The sequence below is a fragment of the Podarcis pityusensis genome (genome assembly GCF_964106645.2).
Source record: "Podarcis pityusensis genome assembly, chromosome: 5".
In the NCBI taxonomy this organism is placed as follows: domain Eukaryota; kingdom Metazoa; phylum Chordata; class Lepidosauria; order Squamata; family Lacertidae; genus Podarcis; species Podarcis pityusensis.
In genome coordinates, this window is record NC_138032.1 from 87,241,604 (window position 1) to 87,260,521 (window position 18,918).

General features: G+C 43.7%; 1 protein-coding gene across 8 annotated transcripts in view; it reads left to right on the forward strand.

Annotated features, from left to right (window-relative positions):
• Positions 1–18,918, forward strand: part of GBF1 (golgi brefeldin A resistant guanine nucleotide exchange factor 1) — an 84,122-nt gene that overhangs the window by 54,315 nt on the left and 10,889 nt on the right. For 5 of the 8 annotated variants that reach the window (XM_081005399.1, XM_081005404.1, XM_081005400.1 and 2 more), the window contains 18 exons: positions 243–368; positions 958–1,046; positions 2,377–2,579; positions 3,854–3,977; positions 4,733–4,858; positions 5,788–5,870; positions 6,549–6,785; positions 7,548–7,641; positions 9,337–9,513; positions 11,007–11,071; positions 11,742–11,865; positions 12,848–12,919; positions 13,924–14,018; positions 14,340–14,493; positions 14,925–15,147; positions 15,510–15,664; positions 16,137–16,383; positions 16,903–17,105. In XM_081005399.1, the coding sequence (XP_080861525.1) occupies positions 243–368; positions 958–1,046; positions 2,377–2,579; positions 3,854–3,977; positions 4,733–4,858; positions 5,788–5,870; positions 6,549–6,785; positions 7,548–7,641; positions 9,337–9,513; positions 11,007–11,071; positions 11,742–11,865; positions 12,848–12,919; positions 13,924–14,018; positions 14,340–14,493; positions 14,925–15,147; positions 15,510–15,664; positions 16,137–16,383; positions 16,903–17,105 (2,597 nt within the window). The remainder of the gene's footprint in view (positions 1–242; positions 369–957; positions 1,047–2,376; positions 2,580–3,853; positions 3,978–4,732; positions 4,859–5,787; positions 5,871–6,548; positions 6,786–7,547; positions 7,642–9,336; positions 9,514–11,006; positions 11,072–11,741; positions 11,866–12,847; positions 12,920–13,923; positions 14,019–14,339; positions 14,494–14,924; positions 15,148–15,509; positions 15,665–16,136; positions 16,384–16,902; positions 17,106–18,918) is intronic. The other 3 variants (XM_081005402.1, XM_081005406.1, XM_081005401.1) reach the window with 2 other exon arrangements.

Genomic DNA, 18,918 nt, shown 5'->3' on the forward strand with positions numbered 1-18,918 from the left:
TGCCTTCTTGCTTTCTATCGGATTTTTCTCAACAAGGAATTAATTCATCATTTCCATTTTTTAATTTTGTGCATGAATTTGAGCTGGTCTGTGGATATTCATTCTCTGTTGAATCATATTTCCTCTCTTTGAAGGCGAATGGTTAGGTTTCTTCAGAGTGAGGAATAACTGTATCTGCTTAATAACACGGTGACTTTAAAACTTTGTCCTGGATAACTCTGGTTCTCTTCTTTCCCCTCTAGTTGTCGAGGGGCTGCTGACAGATGGCAAATCACCCGGTGCAGAATTGCCAGACACTAATGGCTCCTTGACAGCCAGCCACATGAAGCAGCAAGACAGTCTGAATTTGGAGTTGGGAAATAACGCAGGTAAATGATGAACATTTGTGTGCAATGGACACTTCAAATGTTGACTTCTTTTTGCCATTCTGTAGCTGTACTACAGCCTGAGGTCTCTGGCAGCACTGAAGCATTTAAATGATGCGCGTTTCCTTTCATGTTCTATATATTGAGTCAGGCGTTTGTAGATTTGGGATGAGGGTGGTTAAATGTCACTGGATCATGTCATTTGTTACAGTAGAAGTAAGTACATGATTTAAAATATATTCTATACCTTATTCTATCCCATAATGTGTGAGGCAGCTACATGTTTACTTGCCCTTTCCCCCATTACTTGTGGTTGCCTACATTGTGTTTCCACTGTATAAACAAAGTGACGGGGGAAGATAGCTACTTTCTCAAATTACATGGGAGAATATGTTTTGCTTTGTACCTCCATCTACTGTGACGTGTGAAGTAGTCCCTTGCAAGACTTGGGCTTATAGAGAAAAGCATTGATGCTGGGATGGGGTTGTGGGCTGGGGTCATGTGGAAAGAGAGTAGTTTTTATCTGTATATTGTAAATCATGGGAAATGTGGGAAAGGATCCACTGTGAAAACATTCTGCTTTTGTTTTTAGCAGAAAAGACCATTCCAAAGAAGCCTACTCGCTTTTCCTGCGTCCTACCCACAACACATGAATTGATAATGATTAAGAGCAAAAAGAAGGTAAGGCATGCTGTTGATCTGAAAGATATGTGAGTAGACATGACACATACAATTAAGAACAGACTTTGCCCTCAGACTTACAATTTTAAAACATAAGATATATTAGAGGAGCATGATGTGTGTTTTGACTGTATTTTAAATACATACATACATACTTTTATTATTTGTACCCCACCCACCTGACTGGGTTGCCAGCAAAGTATTAAAAGAACAATAAAACATCAACCAGTAAAAACTTCCCTGAGCAGGGCTGCCTTCGGATGTCTTCAAAAAGTCAAATAGTTGTTCATCTGTTTGACATCTGATAGGAGGGCATTCCACAGGGTGGAACCTTTTTCTTTCTGAACCTGCTTTCAAATGAGGTGTTCTTGCATGAAGCTGTTATGTTTTGAATCTTGAATGCCAATAACCAGTAATTGAAAATTGTGTTGCGGTGACTGCTGTACCTGGTGAGATATTGTGGGAAGCAGGACTTTGCCAGAGGAACAAAGAAGGATGCTGTTTTGTACGTATCCATAGGAATTGGTCTTACAGTCATCAAAGTGTTGTTTCCTGTTAGTGATGGGCAGTAACCGAGGACTGACATTTATTCTGGTGCTTTAGTAAAGTTCACATAGATGTTTGTGTTTGATCTCTAGTCACACACAACCTTTTAGTTAACCCTCTCTTGGGTAGCTGCTTATGACATTATCTACTTGTATTACGTATTCCTGAGCTTCAGAAACCCAGTTTTGACAAATGTGAATAATGGTTAACATGTACGCTCTCTGTGTTATTCAACAAGTGGCCATATCCCTTTAGAAGATGAACCTTAAAAGATGAACTTGTTAAATTTTATTTATATATTGACAATATTTGAATTGCTGTGACAATAGAGACCTGGTTGTCTTAAATTGTTTTTGGATCATCTCTTACTACTTTAGGTTTTGAAAGACTAGGGCACACCTTGTGCTGAATTATTCCTAAAGCAAAACAAAGTTATCATCCTGCTGCAACATTTTATGTGGATAGTATTAGATGAAAACAATTAGACTCTCATTTTCAACATTTTCAACATTCGACCTTACCGCCAAAAACAAAGACAAATACTTTCTATTCTATTTGAAAATACTGAAACAGGCTTTTATAACAAAGAACACATTTCAAAAGTTGCTTTTTATGAATGTGTTGCATCACAGAGGACTTTAGTCAGAAGGTAAAATGCAAATCTAAAAGCCTAAAGGAAATAGGTTGTTGAAGATATGACACAAATTGGCTATTAGGATAATATAAACTATGTAGGACTATGTAGGATGTCTTCTGTTAATTATATTGTTTTGACTTTTTCTAGCTCTTGATAAGTGGTTCAGAGCTGTTCAATCAAAAGCCAAAGAAAGGGATACAGTTTCTTCAGGAGAAAAACCTCTTGGCTACCCCCATGGATAATAATGAAGTAGCAAAGTGGCTGAGGGAGAATCCTCGACTGGACAAGAAAATGATTGGAGAATTTGTGAGTGACCGGAAGAACGTAGACTTGCTGGAAAGTTTTGTGGGGTGAGTAGAAACGTTTGGATTGGTCATAAACAGGAAACCGGTTAGAAAGTCCTGGCATGGGAAAATTCACCTTCTGGATTGTGTTCTGGATCTTCTGAATTATTCACTGCATGAAACCCTTAGCTCTAACCACCATAGAGGTAGCCTGCTTTCAAAGGACCTTGATTTTAATAAACGTAATTACAATACATTCTGTGGTGCTGTGTTGTTGTTGTTTTAACTTCATAATTAGTGTTTTTTATTTCATTATTTTTATTTTGCATTGTAATTTAATTTAATGGTTATGGCCTGGATTAAGCTAACCCAGCACGCTAGCAGAAATCAGTGCAAGGGCTCCTGCTAGTGCAATGCTGCTTTCCCCCCTTCCTCTTGTGCATCCTTTGCAACCCCCTCCCAACCAAATCCTCTCTGGAGGGTCAGGAGAATCCCCAGAACAGTGTACTGGGGGAGGATGAGGGGGCTCATTCTGTCTGACAAACAGAAATGCTTCTGCTGACATGCAGAGCACAACATTGGATTCCACCCTGTATTTTTGTAACCCATCCTGGAACCATTTGATAAATAATTACAAATAAAAAATGCTGACTCTTAGACAAAAGTGAGAGAGAATAGCTTTCAGCAAGAGCACCCGAGGTTGGCTGAGCCTTATGGCATGGGTGAGCTACTCTGTGGTGCAAAGCAATGCTATCCTCATCTCCTTTCCTTTGCCAGGATGTTTAGCATCATTGTAGGTAAAGGTAAAAGGACCCCTGACCATTAGGTCCAGTCGTGACCGACTCTGGGGTTGCGGTGCTCATCTTGCTTTATTGGCCGAGGGAGCCGGTGTTTGTCCGCAGACAGCTTCTGGGTCATGTGGCCAGCATGACTAAGCCGCTTCTGACGAACCAGAGCAGTGCACAGAAACGCTGTTTACCTTCCCCCTGGAGCAGTACCTATTTATCTACTTGCACTTTGACATGCTTTCGAACTGCTAGGTTGGCAGGAGCTGGGACCGAATAATGGGAGCTCACCCCGTCGCGGGGATTCGAACCGCCAACCTTCTGATCGTCAAGTCCTAGGCTCTGTGGTTTAACCCACAGCGCCACCCGCGTCCCATAGCATCATTGTAGACTGTACATTAAAACAGAAAAAAACCAAAGCCTAGAGAAATTGAACTCCATACTGTCAAGTCATAGTTTGGAAAACTTTTCTGTATTTTGACCCTTAAAGATTTTGGGGTATGTGACTGCTTGCAAGCTACTTTCTTCAAGCCACTTTTGCTGCTCATGTTTCAGGACTTTCGGTTTTCAAGGCTTGCGATTAGACGAAGCCCTGCGACTCTACTTGGAAGCTTTCAGGTTGCCAGGAGAGGCTCCTGTAATCCATAGGCTGTTGGAAGTCTTTACAGAACATTGGCGCGTAAGTTCTGAAATTGTCGAGAAGCAACACTTCTGTAGTCTTCTCTGTGGCAGTTGGTCAGCATTGGATGAAATTACTGATTTCAGTCAGGATGTGTTCGTTCTACCTCATAGCGCAGTGAGCTTGAATATTACGTCTGAGAGATGTTGTTGTCACTAGTTTAATTTATTCTTTGCTTTTTGCAACAAAGGAGCCTCAAAGCAACTTAACAACAAAAATAAAAATCTGACAGCAAGTGACAAGCTGAAACAAAAGTGAATGTATGTAACAAGAACGTCTGAGGTGATGGACTATACTGAAATGGTGAAGTTAACTGCCAAATTAAGAGGGCATAATGACAAAGTGTTTAAGGAAGAATGGAGACCACTGATGGTTTTTCTATCAAATTATCACCCATATGTGAAGTCACGGGCCGGATTTGAAATATAAGCAGTGGATTACTGGAAGATTTAATGGTAGTGGGGTTTAGATAATACAAATATATGTGTTATAAAATAGCTAATAAAAAGAAGTTAAAAACAAACATCAGGAAAGGAGAGGTGGGAAGTCAAGAAGAAACTTCGGATGTTAAAAGAAATGTGTATAATGATAAATGCTTTGAAATATTTTTGGATACTTAATAAAAATAATATGAAAAAGACAGTCTGGGGCAACATAACACTTGCCATCCAGATGCTAGAAACGACATAAATAGGAATTAAGTGTTGCATTTAGATTGTAATGTGTCCAATTTGTATTGTCATTTTACATTTCAGAAAGCGAATGGGTCTCCGTTTGCCAATAGTGATGCTTGCTTTGCCCTTGCCTATGCCGTTATCATGCTGAATACTGACCAACACAATCATAATGTTCGCAAGCAGAGTGTACCTATGACTCTAGAGGTGAGCTCTGATGTCTTCACACACCCTGCATATCTAGACGTTTTTGCTGGCTTTCACATCACTGAGGTCTCTTCTTTCTCCACCACCATGCTTGCTCTTCTTTCTCTTTGACTTGTAGTATTTTAAAACATAATAGTAAAATAGCCCTTCAGTGGCCTTTCAGAAGGCACGTTGTTCCTGTACATCATACTAAAACTTGCCTGCAAATTGCCAATGGTCAAATATATTGATAACTGATAATTCAAGTGTACCTAAAATATGCTTTCACCCCCGATATACCCCTATATACCCACAAGGTGCTGTGTTTTGCAGGAAATATTTTCCAGATACCATCCTGTCAAGAGAAAGCTGGCTTGGGATTTTAGTGTAGTAGCAGCTACCTTCTAAAATTCCCTCTCATTGTATAAGGGACAGGCACCTTCCCTGTTGTATTTCGGTGCCTGTTAATGACATTCCTCTTTCAATAAGCTTTCTAAGTGGAGATCTTTGTTCCAATTTGTTTATGCATTGGATTTGAATGGATTTCATGTATGTGATGATGTTGTTTTTCCAAACAGTTTTTGCATATACATAATTGCTTTTCTTTAGATCAGGCATAGGCAAACTCGGCCCTCCAGATGTTTTGGGACTACAATTCCCATCACCCCTGACCACTGGTCCTGTTAGCTAGGGATCATGGGAGTTGTAGTCCTAAAACACCTGGAGGTCCGAGTTTTCCTATGCCTGCTTTAGATTGTTTTTCTTTCTGCAGCTTGTTTTATATATACTTCATTACGTTGTAAATTGATTTGGGATACCCCATAGGAATCAATTTGTTAGTGACATTTTTGTGCGCCAGTACCTAGCAACGTGTTAAAATAGTTGTGATGTCTGCTTCGAGGCGGCGATCACAACGTAATATTCTGCTCTCTGTTGCTACTGCTTAACAGGAATTCCGAAAAAACCTGAAAGGGGTAAATGGAGGCAAAGACTTTGAGCAGGACATGCTGGAGGACATGTACCATGCCATCAAGTAAGTGTTTTGGCGTTTCCCCTTGGAGAGGGAGGGAGTTATCAGTTCCACACACACTCATTTCTGGTGTGGAGAACCTTTGGATCTTCAGATGTTGCCCATCATATACTTGCTGAGACTAATGGGAGTTGTAGTTCAGGCACATCTGGAGGGCCACAGCTTCCCCACACCTGCCCCTGGTTGATATTAGGCCAGCCTTTTCTACCCTTCTTTCCCCAGCTCATTCATCTTGTTGTAAATAAGACACACACAGTGCATTATGTTGGGTACCAACACTTGTGCATTGATGCAGAATGTTAATACAGTGGTGCCTCGCAAGACGAAATTAATTCATTCCGCGAGTTTTTTCGTCTTGCGGTTTTTTTCGTCTTGCGAAGCACGGTGTCGGAAAAGTTTTGGAAAAGCTTCAAAAATCACCAAGGTCCTCAAAAACCTCAAAAAAGGCTACCACACCGCGTGCTATGAGTTGCTCCTCGAAGTCAAGTCGCAACTGTATTAACGGTTTTAAGAAAAAGGAAACAAACTTGCAAGACGTTTCCGTCTTGCGAAGCAAGCCCATAGGGAAAATCGTCTTGCGAAGCAACTCAAAAAACCAAAAACCCTTTCGTCTAGCGAGTTATTCGTCTTGCGAAGTACCACTGTATGTAAACACAATATTTCTGTCCTCATCTTGGGTAGAAATGAAGAGATTGTGATGCCAGAGGAGCAGACAGGCCTGGTAAAGGAAAACTACGTGTGGAGTGTGCTGCTGCATCGTGGAGTCACCGATGAAGGAATCTTTCTGCATGTCCCACGTGGAAGCTATGATCACGACCTCTTTGCCATGACCTGGGGGCCCACTGTGGCAGCTCTGTCCTATGTTTTTGACAAGAGCCTGGATGAAACGATCATTCAGAAGGCCATCTCTGGTTTCAGGTAATGCTCCTTCACAACATCCAGCAGAGACTCGTTTTGTATATATATAAATTGAGAGCCAGTGTGGTGTAGTGGTTAAGAGCGGTAGTCTCGTAATCTGGGGAACCGGGTTCGCGTCTCCGCTCCTCCACATGCAGCTGCTGGGTGACCTTGGGATAGTCACACTTCTTTGAAGTCTCTCAGCCCCACTCACCTCACAGAGTGTGTGTTGTGGGCGAGGAAGGGAAAGGAGAATGTTAGCCGCTTTGAGACTCCTTAAAGGGAGTGAAAGGCGGGATATCAAATCCAAACTCTTCTTCTTCTTCTTCTTCTTCTTCTTCTTCTTCGATTAAAGCTTTTTGCATCCAGGGAAAATTAGGTGGCACTGTCTAGTAAACGAGTGAAGCATATATTGCTTAAGCCTACTGAATATCTATTCATGGGTAGGCAAGACTGGAATATGAATTTCTACACAGCCATTTTTAAAAGTGTCTACTGGCAGACAGAAACGCTTATCCTACTTGCCATTGAGCTGTATTACCAGTGTGGTTTCTGCCTCATTTAATTCACAACTAAGCTCCATCATATCCTGAGCTTCTGAAATTTGAGTGCCATCATTAAAACATACAAACACAAAATTTGTCATTTGAATGTTACCAGCTAGAATTGAATTATCAAATTTGATGCAAGTTTTCCACTGAAGGGTGGTGTGAGGACCCTAGAGCTCCTACAGAAAAAGCACTGTGTGTTGCCTCTTACATTGCTGTGGTTTGTCTTTTTCAGAAAATGTGCCATGATTTCTGCCCATTATGGCCTCAGTGATGTTTTTGACAACCTCATAATTTCTCTCTGCAAGTTCACAGCTCTTAGCAGTGAGGTGAGTCTGCAAATGAAAGGAGATGGTGTGAGACTGATTCTAAACGGAACCATGGTTAATACTCATCAGCTGATGGTGTGTTTACGGGAGTTAACACCTGCTTTCTGCAGGGTTGAGCTATGTGCGGGAGTTCCCTACAGCAGCCCCCATCCCACATATCAGCTGATGAGTGGGGGAATGGAGGATTAAATCCTGCTTTCTGCAGGCAACAACTGTATATGCCTGTTCCCCACAGCTGAACTGAATTGAACCCCTCCCCATCGGCTGACATTACTTGCCCTTAGGGTGATGTCAGCTGATTGTTGGGCTTTTTTTTAAATGGCTTGGTGAACCAAATTGGAACCCCTGGAGGTTCCCCATTCTGGGAGTGACTTGAAATAAGGAAGGTGTTTGCATGGAAGGCCGTTTAAAGCATGAAGGGCACCTAGGGGGAAAAGCCAAAATCCCTGATGCCTTCTGAGCCACTCCATAGAGAAAGTTTCTTACTTCTAGTACAGTGGTACCTTGGGTTACATACGCTTCAGGTTACATACGCTTCAGGTTACAGACTCCACTAACCCAGAAATAGTACCTCGGGTTAAGAACTTTGCTTCAGGATGAGAACAGAAATTGTGCTCTGGCGGCACAGCAGCAGCAGGAGGCCCCATTGGCTAAAGTGGGGCTTCAGGTTAAGAACAGTTTCAGGTTAAGAATGGACCTCCGGAACGAATTAAGTACCGTATTTTTCGCCCTATAGGACGCACTTTTTCCCCTCCAAACATGAAGGGGAAATGTGTGTGCGTCCTACAGGGCGAATGCAGGCTTTCGCTGAAGCCTGGAGAGCGAGAGGCGTCAGTGCGCACCAACCCCTCTCACTCTCCAGGCTTCAGGAAGCTATCCGCAAGCCTTGGGAGCCCGGCGGGAGTTCCCGCCGGGCTCCCAAGGCTTGCGGGCAACAGCCTGTTCTGGGGGCCCCCAGCCCTGCAGGCAAACTCCGGGAGCGATGGTGAGGTTGACGGACCCGTTCTGGGGGCTGGGGTCGGGGGAAGCTCTGGGAGTTATGGCGAGGTTGCGCTAAAAATGAAGCCAGGACAGCGAGCGGGATCCATCCCGCTCGCTAACATGGCTTCTTTGCTCTTTGGGGCTCGGGGGGGGAATAAATTTTTTCCTTTATTTCCCCCCCCCCCAAAATAAGTGCGCCCTATGGGCCGGTGTGCCCTATAGGGCGAAAAATACGGTACTTAACCCGAGGTACCACTATGCAGCCATTGGGAACATCCTGCTTCACATATCTTAACATTCATCCTGGTATGATCATAGAGACTTGATAGTCCAATAAAGGTAAAGGCTCTGCTCAAGTTCCAGTGGAATCAGATCACCTTGATTTACATAGGTGATAGGATAGACCACCTGTGAAATTGACAATTGTAAACGAAGCCTGACAGGAAGCCACCCTGGAGCAGGTTGTGTGCTTATGGAGGCGAAATCCTGAGCTGAAAATTTCAGTTTGTTTTAAGAGCTGTTCCACATAAAGCACATTGCAGTAGACAATCTGTGAAATTACAGAAGAATGAATTCTGGTTCAAAGTCCTCCAGGAAGGGTCTCAGCTAGCGTTGTGATCAGCCTGTTGATGACGTTCCACTGAATGGCCTGACTGGTTTGTGGTGAGCTTCTCCCCACTCACCCCTGACTTCTCTTTACCATTTCTCCTGCAGTCCATTGAGAATCTGCCTACAGTTTTTGGAAGCAATCCCAAAGCTCATATTGCGGCAAAGACTGTGTTCCACTTGGCTCATCGCCATGGTGACATTTTGCGAGAGGGCTGGAAAAACATCATGGAGGCCATGCTACAACTTTTCAGAGCAGAGCTGTTGCCAAAGACCATGGTGGAGGTAAATTGATGGCAGATGCTGGGCTAATTGGGTTGAGAGCATATGGGACATATATAGGTTGTTGAAACAATAATAGGATGAAATAAAGGATAGAAATATCTTTAAAACTTTATTATCAGTAATAGACTGATGAGGGGTTATAGTTCAGTAGTGGCACATTCCTTGCAGAAGTTCCCAGAGTTAAACCCTGGCATCTCCAGATGAATAAAGAATGCTTGATAGCAGGGCTTAGGAAAGACTAAATGGTCCTACTTGGGATAAGCAGTTCCATGTTTTCACGAATCTCTGTTCTTAGGTGCTGCACTATTGGCAGGTAGCACCTGTATAGAACCAAAATAACTTATTGTTAATGCTAGAGATGTAACAGAGATGATGTGGATGTTATATGCTTGTGCATTTGATTACTGGAGAGATAACTGCACACAATTAAGTTTTTTCGTTTGGATGGTAGAAGTGGTCTAGAGCAGAATCTTGTTGGGCCAGAACTTCTAAATTGAGAAGAATATATTTTAAAAATCGGACTATGTGAGATGGGGAAAAGCACAAAATAGGACATATTATTTGAAAATATGTGACTAAAAATCCTTAAAACATGTGACTAATAAATCCTTATACTTTTAACCGGTTTATGCTACTAAAATTGCCTATTATGGAACTTTCATTCCTGTTAAAGAAACTGCGATGTGACCCTTCTCCTTCCTCTTTGTTTACTCTATAGACAGTGCAATAGCCATTAAAGCCCATAAACAGGCAAATAGTGCCTTCCCTAGAACCAGTGATGATTAATGGTAGGGTAGACATTTCTTGTAGGAGACCAGAAATAGAAAGGTTCTTTAATTCAAAGTACCCAAAGTTAATCAAGCAGCATGGGAGTTAATTAACATCACCTAAAGTGTGCAGTGGACGTAGGTGGTGCTGTGGGTTAAAACCGCAGAGCCTAGGACTTGCTGATCAGAAGGTCGGCGGTTCGAATCCCCGTGACGAGGTGAGCTCCCGTTGCTCGGTCCCTGCTTCTGCCAACCTAGCAGTTCGAAAGCACGTCAAAGTGCAAGTAGATAAATAGGTACCGCTCTGGCGGGAAGGTAAACGGTGTTTCCGTGCACTGCTCTGGTTCGCCAGAAGCGGCTTAGTCATGCTGGCCACATGACCCGGAAGCTGTACGCCGGCTCCCTTGGCCAATAAAGCGAGATGAGCGCTGCAACCCCAGAGTCGGTCACGACTGGACCTAATGGTCGGGGGTCCCTTTACCCTTTACCTTTTAAAGTGTGCAGTATCTCTGAATAGTAATCAGACTTGATTTAGCTCATTTCCAAGAGGCACTGCTTTCCAAGGGGCAATCCTTTTACCTACAGCGGCCCATGGTTTGTTGTGCTAAGCAGGGATGCTCCAATAAGAGTGTCAATTTGAGAAGGGAAGAGGGAGTTGTGAACCCAAAGAACTAAATTAAACCATTGGTTTGGGTAATACACATGACGTATTGGCTTAATTTCCAGGTTGAAGACTTTGTAGATCCCAATGGCAAGATCTCTCTGCAACGCGAGGAGACACCTTCCAACCGGTGAGTGGTCTGGAGAATGTTTACACATTGGCAGGCAAATATGCTCTTCTGTTGCCAGGTATAAGCTATCAGGTGCTAGAGAACGCAAGTAGGATCTGTAACAAAATATTGTAATATGGCATGCCCCTGTTCCACCAGCCAGCCAGCACAGTCATGCCCTATTTCGGGATACTCTATTCTATCCCCACCACCACCACCTTTAGATTTTCCCTTAATAGTCCAGTCATTATTTCCCCTAAGTCTTCTGGTACCTCCGTGTTGAGTGTGGATGGTGCTGTTTGACTACTGACAGTTAGCATTTAGTGCCCTCTGAGCATGCACAATCCTCATTGGGCTGTTTCTTTGGTTGGAGATGTTTTCCACCACTTTGTTCCCCTGCATGAAGATACTCCCCCCCCCACACTTCTGCAAACTTTTGGGGTTACCAGGAATCTTGTGTGTGTTGGTGTTGTCGTATTGGCTACATAAGCACAGGCACTTTCCCCCGAAGAACAGAAGTGGAGTAGAACAGGTGTGATCCCACAACAAAATGGAGTGCTTCTGCACAGGTGGTGCAGTTTTGGCGACATAAGCATAGGCAATCAAAATCTTGAATTGTTATGTAGATATAAGATACGATACCGTATATCCGTATGCCCTTGATATGACCAAATGTACTTTTTTCTTCTAGTGGCGAGTCCACAATGCTGAGTTTCGTTAGTTGGCTGACACTCAGTGGCACAGAACAATCTGGTATGAGGGGGCCATCTACGGAGAACCAGGAGGCAAAGAGAATGGCCCTGGAGTGTATAAAGGTAATTCATGGTCAGCAAGCTGGGAGGGCACATATACAGGAGGGCAGTGGGCTCTGCCTGCCCACCTGCCAGAACTGCACTTAGACAGCTCTTGTTTGAACAGCCTCTCTTCTTATAGCACATGATGAGAATTAAATGCAACTTCTGTGTGCCCACATAGTTAGCATAATGTAAGTTTATCTGGGGCAGTGCCTTCTCTCCAAGGAAGCAGTTATTTATTATAGCGACTGGAGCTGTATCCTGTTCTCCCTCTGAAGAGCCGAAAGTTGTAGTTAGGCTGAGAGAGAATAACTTGCTCAAAGTTACTTGGCTGAGTTTTGTTCCCATGCCTAGCTCAGGTTTCAAACTGATGGGTGTGATTCTATAGGAATAAACGCCTCATTTTTCTCCCCAATCACAGTGGGTACAGTCCCTCTGGTTGCCACATGCCCTTCAGGGTCCTCTGGGGAGGCTTTTTAATGTTTATGCCCTTCATGACAAAAAAGTCATTCTGCCATTTAGACATACAGTAAAATGAGCTCCCTGTTGCCCTTTGTGAGCTGTGGGTGTTTCCCCCTCTCCTCTTGTCAGTATTGTGATTCACGGCAGATAGAAAAACCCAAAGAGCTTGCTTAAAGTTCTGATGCCTCAACACTGAAATAGGGTACTGTTGGTTAGCATGATGGTATATATATATATATATATATATATATATATATATATATATGAGCTTTATTGAGCCATTAAAAAAAAAGTTTGGTGCACCTCAACTTGAGTGTCCTTTTATGTCTTAATTTCCATAAAAGAGGTGCTGGGTTCAAATCAGAGGCCCTTCCCCTTAACTGGTGTGGGGGACTTGGTGGCAGGGCAGTTAATTCTGGATCTGCTCAAGGACACTTCCTCCTTCTTTTTTGTACTTCATAAGTTCCAAGAGAGATCGCTGGCACCATTAGGCCTTGTTTTCTTCCTAACGCACATCCTTTTTTCACTTTCTCCTCTATAGCAGTGTGACCCAGAGAAGTTGATAACTGAAAGCAAGTTTCTGCAACTGGAGTCCCTGCAGGAGCTAATGAAGGTGAGGGTGAATAAGCGTCCCATATAGGTTTGGTGTATATGAACTGCATGGGTATGATCTTGAACTGTGTGCTCAAGTCAACAGGGAGCCATCTTGCCCAAACACCATGGAAGTATTGCATGCTGTGTTGGCACACGTTGCCCACGGGAGACTTGGCCAGTTCTGTTCCTGAGTTGGAGGTTTCCATGTGAGACTAATGAGCCAGAGGTTCATCCATTGCAGAGGCCTCTGAACCCTTCTCTAGGTTGTTTTACAGTGTTACTCCAAACAGTTGGGTTTCTTTCCACTGCTTAGCCTGATAGACAGACATATCAAAGTTTGAAAAAGTGTGCACCTCCTAGGAGCTCCTTTTCATACAGTCTCCTAGTGGTTTGTTTGATTTTGTAACTTGGATAATTTGAATCATTTGTTGTGAACTTGGATTATTTTTAATCTATTTCCCCACCTCATTTTTTCCTATTACATTTGTTCAGCATAATTCTTTTCCCTGGACTTTTCTGGCATTTTTGCAGCTCTACTATTAAAAGTTCTTTTTTTTAGTGCCTGCTGCTTTGGAAATTCTAAGGTGGGGGGCTGCAAAAGGGGGCGGGATTCCAAAGAAGCAACCAGATTTTCTTCCTTTGATACAAGTCTAGCGTATCATGCTGAATAGTGAAGTCCAGTTGTTTGGATTGGCACCATAAGTAAAACTAAGAGCAGCTGACAGATAAAAAAAACCCCAGTTGGCCGTTCTCCTTAGATCTGTAGCCATTGCTTTGGCTTTGCATCCCCAGAGATATAAATCCATCAGAACAGGAAATGGTGGTCCTTCTACTTCACAGCAGCAGTGCATCAAAGGATGTATGTACAGTGTTATGCCTACATGAGCTTCCTTGCTTTTTCATTTCCATTGCTGCTGCAAGAAGTCCTTGAGGAGAGATCGAGCATATGTAGACTTCTGTTGTGGGGAATTGTCATTCCATATAATTCTCTAAATATGTCTGGGTATGATTTGCTTGCTTCAGGCTCTCATCTCTGTGACTCCTGATGAGGAAACATATGATGAGGAAGATTGTGCTTTCTGCTTGGAGATGCTTCTGAGGATTGTACTGGAGAACAGGTGAGTCATACAAATGCACCATCAGAGGCATTCCAGCTTGGAACTGTTCTTTTTATGATCTTCCATATAGTTGCTTTATGTATAGTTTATATTGAACTCATACACTACCTTAGCTTTCTTTGTATTCTTACAGTACTGGCCAGGGAACATATTCTCTTATTCTTGCCACACCTATTTAGTTGTGGACTCGAGGGACCTGACTTCCCTCTTGGTGTGAATCTGAATATAAAAGTATTTGCACATGCCCAACTGGGTTGCTGGTCTTCTGAAGCTGTGCTTGCATGTGTCTTGTCATAATGTCCTCTCTCCCTCTTTCTCTAGGGACCGTGTAGCCTTTGTATGGCAGGCAGTGCGAGACCACCTCTACCACTTGTGTGTTAATGCTGTGGAGTATTGCTTCCTAGTTGAGAGGGCAGTGGTGGGGCTGTTGCGGCTGGCAATCCGTCTTTTGCGCAGAGAGGAGATCAGTGCCCAGGTAAAGGGGGGCTTTATGGAGTGGTCTGCTCTTATTGTTGGACCTCTTGTTCATAGTATCTCTGGAATGATGGCTTTCTTGAGTTTTGTGGCTGAAGCACAGAATACCCATCATTCCCTCTATTTCTGAAGTTTAGAGGTGAATACTAGTCCTTATATAACCAAAACAATGACAGCCTTGTGCAAGAGGGAGGAAGCAGCCCACGAAAGCCCTAGGTTTGCATAAGGACTTTTTTTTCTAAGGAAAATGTCAGGAGCACACACACAGACAGCTCCAATACCTAAAAGTCCTCCGGTTTATCCTCCTGTGTTGATAAAGGACCTTTCACATAACACAGACTGTGGTCGGGGAGTAAAAGCAAAATGCAAGAGTGAAGCTGGTGTAGAGATAGCTTGACACTCTAGTACTCATCCTTGCTTCTCTCTGAGCAGGTGCTGCTCTCCTTGCGTATCTTGCTCATGATGAAGCCCAGCATGCTGAACAGGGCCAGTCATCAGATTGCATATGGTCTTCACGAGCTTCTCAAGACCAATGCTGCCAACATCCATTCTGGAGATGACTGGTACACGCTCTTTAGCCTCCTGGAATGCATTGGATCAGGAGTGAAACCACCCCCAGCACTGCAGGCTACATCAAGGGCAGAGAATGACACAGGTAAGATTTGTCCTTGGCAGTGGCCCCGTCTGTTGGTCCTAGGTTAGGAGTGAGCAGAGAGGTGGCCAAATTTGCTGATGATACTAAATTGTTCAGCATCGTTAAAACAAAAAATAGATTTTGAGGAGCTCCAAAAGGACCTCTCCAAACTGAGTGAATGGGTGGTAAAATGGCAAATGCAGCTGAATGTAAACAGGTATAAAATGATGCATGTTAGGACCAAAAAATCTTTATTTCACATATATGCTGATGGGATCTGAACTGGCAGTGACATACACAGTTGCCACTAGCACAGCTCTTTGCTGCCATGAAATTGGTATTCCCTTGCATCTTTTGTCTCACTCCGTTTTGCTTATTTAAAGGGGCTCAGTCAGACAGTGAGATCTATCACCCAAATGAAGCCAGCCTAGATCGTGGCTACACTTCTGATTCAGAGGTGTATGCAGATCACAGCAAGCAAGGCAAAATGCATCGTTCTGTGACTGATGTGGATGTGATGAACAGCGGCTGGCTTGTGGTAAGTAGTACCAAGGGCTTCCATCAGCTTTATGCATGTCTTCGTTGAGGCAACAGGCTGTAGAGAAAGCCCAAACCCAAGTCAGATTTGAGGTTAGCACTGCATCAAGGCTCCTATTTCTAAGTCTGGAAACATCTTGTTTGCATTGCTAGTCTCTGGCAACCCTTTCACCCAGATTCCAGGGGAAGGCAAGTACAACCGTATAGTTCTGTCCGAAGACGGCAAAAACAGGCCTTCCAACACAGACTTTTCTGCCAAGTGAATTGAGTGAACTGGCCCAAATCCAACTGTCTCCATAGGGATCTGGCTATTTATGAAAAGGCAACATTCTAAGGAAGCAGGAGCCCAGAGACTTGGAACGGCATATCAGGTGGTTATTGGAAGTTAGTACAGGCAATGCAGCCCATTCTCTTGGCTGTAGAGACGCCTGACAGTTCCCCTATTGGACTCAAACATACTTTTCATTTCACAGGTTGGGAAGGATGACCTTGACAGCCCAAAGGCCATGGCTGGACTCTCCAAACTGGGCAGTTCACCCTTGGTGAATCAGTACAGCCTGACTGTGGGGATGGACCTGGGCCCACACAATACCAAGTCGCTCATGAAGTGTGTTGAGTCCTTGTCTTTCATTGTGCGAGATGCTGCCCATGTCACACCTGAAAACTTTGAGCTCTGCGTCAAAACTATCCGCATCTTTGTAGAGGCCAGTCTAAATGGAGGTGAGGCCATCACTTTTCTGTAATCTGAGTATTTGACTGTGGGGCTCCAGGTTATATCAAATTAAGGGAGCAATCTACACCCATTAGGTGAGGGTTAGTTTTTTTGTTTTTTGTTCTTATAAAAAAGACAGATCAACTAGACCTGCTGTTATGGGCTGACTGAACACAGAGGAATGATGGGAGGCACCAGCTAGGGAACCCACAAGGGATGAAGGCTCAGAGCTCAGGGATTGGTGGTGGAACGGCAGTGAGTGGTCAGAGGGAGAAGCCTGGGGGAAGGAGGAGGTGTCAGAAGCTGTAGAGGTAACATATCCTGTTTGTGTTGCCAAGGACAGGTATGTTCTTTTAAGAATGATGTAGAACTTAGCATCCCACCAGAAATGCTGGAGCTTTCCTCCTTTAATGTTTCACGCCTGGGGATCCCTGAGCTGAGAGTTTCAGGTTATTTATTTAGCATTAGAATTAGGCACGAGGTGTTCCCGGAGAACCACAACCTAGAGAAATTCTTCTTGTTCTTAGGGTGCAAGTCCCAGGAAAAGCGAGGGAAGAGCCACAAGTATGACCCCAAATCGACCCGTTTCAAGAAGAAAGCAAAGGAGAGTTCTCTGAGGCACTTGAGGGCATCTAGCCAGCATCAGCACCGCTCGGCCAGTGATGAGGATGATGAGGATGAGAGCATCCCTGCCAGTTACCACACTGTGTCTTTACAGGTTAGTCAGGACGTAAGTATAGCCTGGATTTCTTCCTTGTCTTTCCCTGCGGTTATCCTGGTTGCAGTAGCTTTGGGTCAACCTAGGTGTGGCATTATTCATTTTCTTTGGCCTTGCATGACTGGGTTTTATTTTCAGAGTAGTGTGGGAAATAGCTGAGGTGGCAGCGGTTGGCAAGGAGAGAGTGAGTTGGATCAGGACCATGGCTCAAGGGATGAAGGACTTTAACCCAATACCCCCACTGTGGTCCTGATGCAAATCAAGGAAGACCCATGCCTGTTACTCACAATGGAAGGAAAACATCCATTGGTGTCGATAGAAACTTTCCTCCCATTGCAAATAGCAGGAGCAGTGGAAGGGGCTAATTCTGTTTGGGAACACAGTGGGAGCAAAGGTTAAAGCCCCACTTCACCACAGTTCCTGTACAATTTGCCCGCCACCAGCCAGCTATTGTAAAGCACACAGCAGCCAGCCACACAAGGCCAAACAGCATGAATAACATCACATATAGTTTGATCCTTAGTGATGCAGCATCTGCAGGGAGTTTCCCTATATTTTGTTTGATACTATAAATTATATGGATACTATAGTACAGTCTAGAGTAGTTTATTGGAAATGTATCTTCAGCAGAAATAAAAAAGAACCATCTTGAATAGGAAGATTTCCTTCCAGGAATATGCAGAAGCCTGTAGACAGTTAGTTCCCTCGATAACAGTGCAAATGAGCACGGAATAACCTCAATGATGTTGATACAGCTGTAGGAATAGGACAGTGTTAGTCTGTGCTTCAAGTGACTGAGAAGTTACAGTACTTCTGTCCCTGAAAGGAAACTGAAGCCAAGATGTGGGATTGTGTCTAATGAAGCACACAAAAAGTTTTGAAAGCAAGCTGTGTTTGCTTGGAGGGTGAAGTTGGCAAGGGTTATGTAGGATTAGAGTTTCATTAGTGAAGAATTCTTAGGTAGGTGGGCACAATGTACTGAAGGTCATTGTTGATTGGTGACCTATTGGCCAAGTTCTAGTGGGAAGTCTAGGTGCCTCTTAGGAGCTGGGATTCTTGTTAAGGTAGACCTTGGTCTATCCTAGCAAGGCACATTTTTTGCTTGAGTGTCTACTCAGGCTGTTTTAATACAGATCTCTTTTATTTTAACTTTTAAAGTGGAACAGTGGTACCTTGGTTCGCAAACAGCTTAGTTGTCGAACAAATTGGCTCCCAAACGCAGCAAACGAAGTAAGTGTTCTGGTTTGCAAACGTTTTTCAGAAACCGAACGTCCGATGTGATTTCTGTGGCTTCCACAGCTTCTGCTTGAGTGCAGGAAGCTCCTGCAGCCAATCAGAAGCCGCGCCTTGCTTTTCGAACAGTTTCGGGAGTCGGGCGGACTTCTGGAATGGATTAAGTTTGAGAACCAAGGTACCAGTGTATTGAGTTTGCACTCATACTTTATAGATTTAGTCCAGCCATGGGGATCCTAGGGAGAAAATCATGACCATACAAAACTGAAGTTGCTACACCCTTTGGTTAGAGGGATGCAGGTAGTTGGGTGGGCGGTGGGGGGTACCTCTGGAAAGTGTCCAGAGGGTTGGTGTGGGTGCAATGTTCCTTTCTATGGGAATTATAAAGTGCCTTAGTTCTTGCCTGCATGGTTCTGTCTCTTTTTGGGGTTATGGGAGCATTTTGCTATGAATCTGTATTTTAATACAGAGTAACGCACCCAACCAGATATTCTAGAAGTGTGAGAAATTAAAAATAGGAATTCCCTTCCTATAGATTAGGTAAAGGGGTAAAGGGGACCCCTGACCATTAGGTCCAGTTGTGACCGACTCT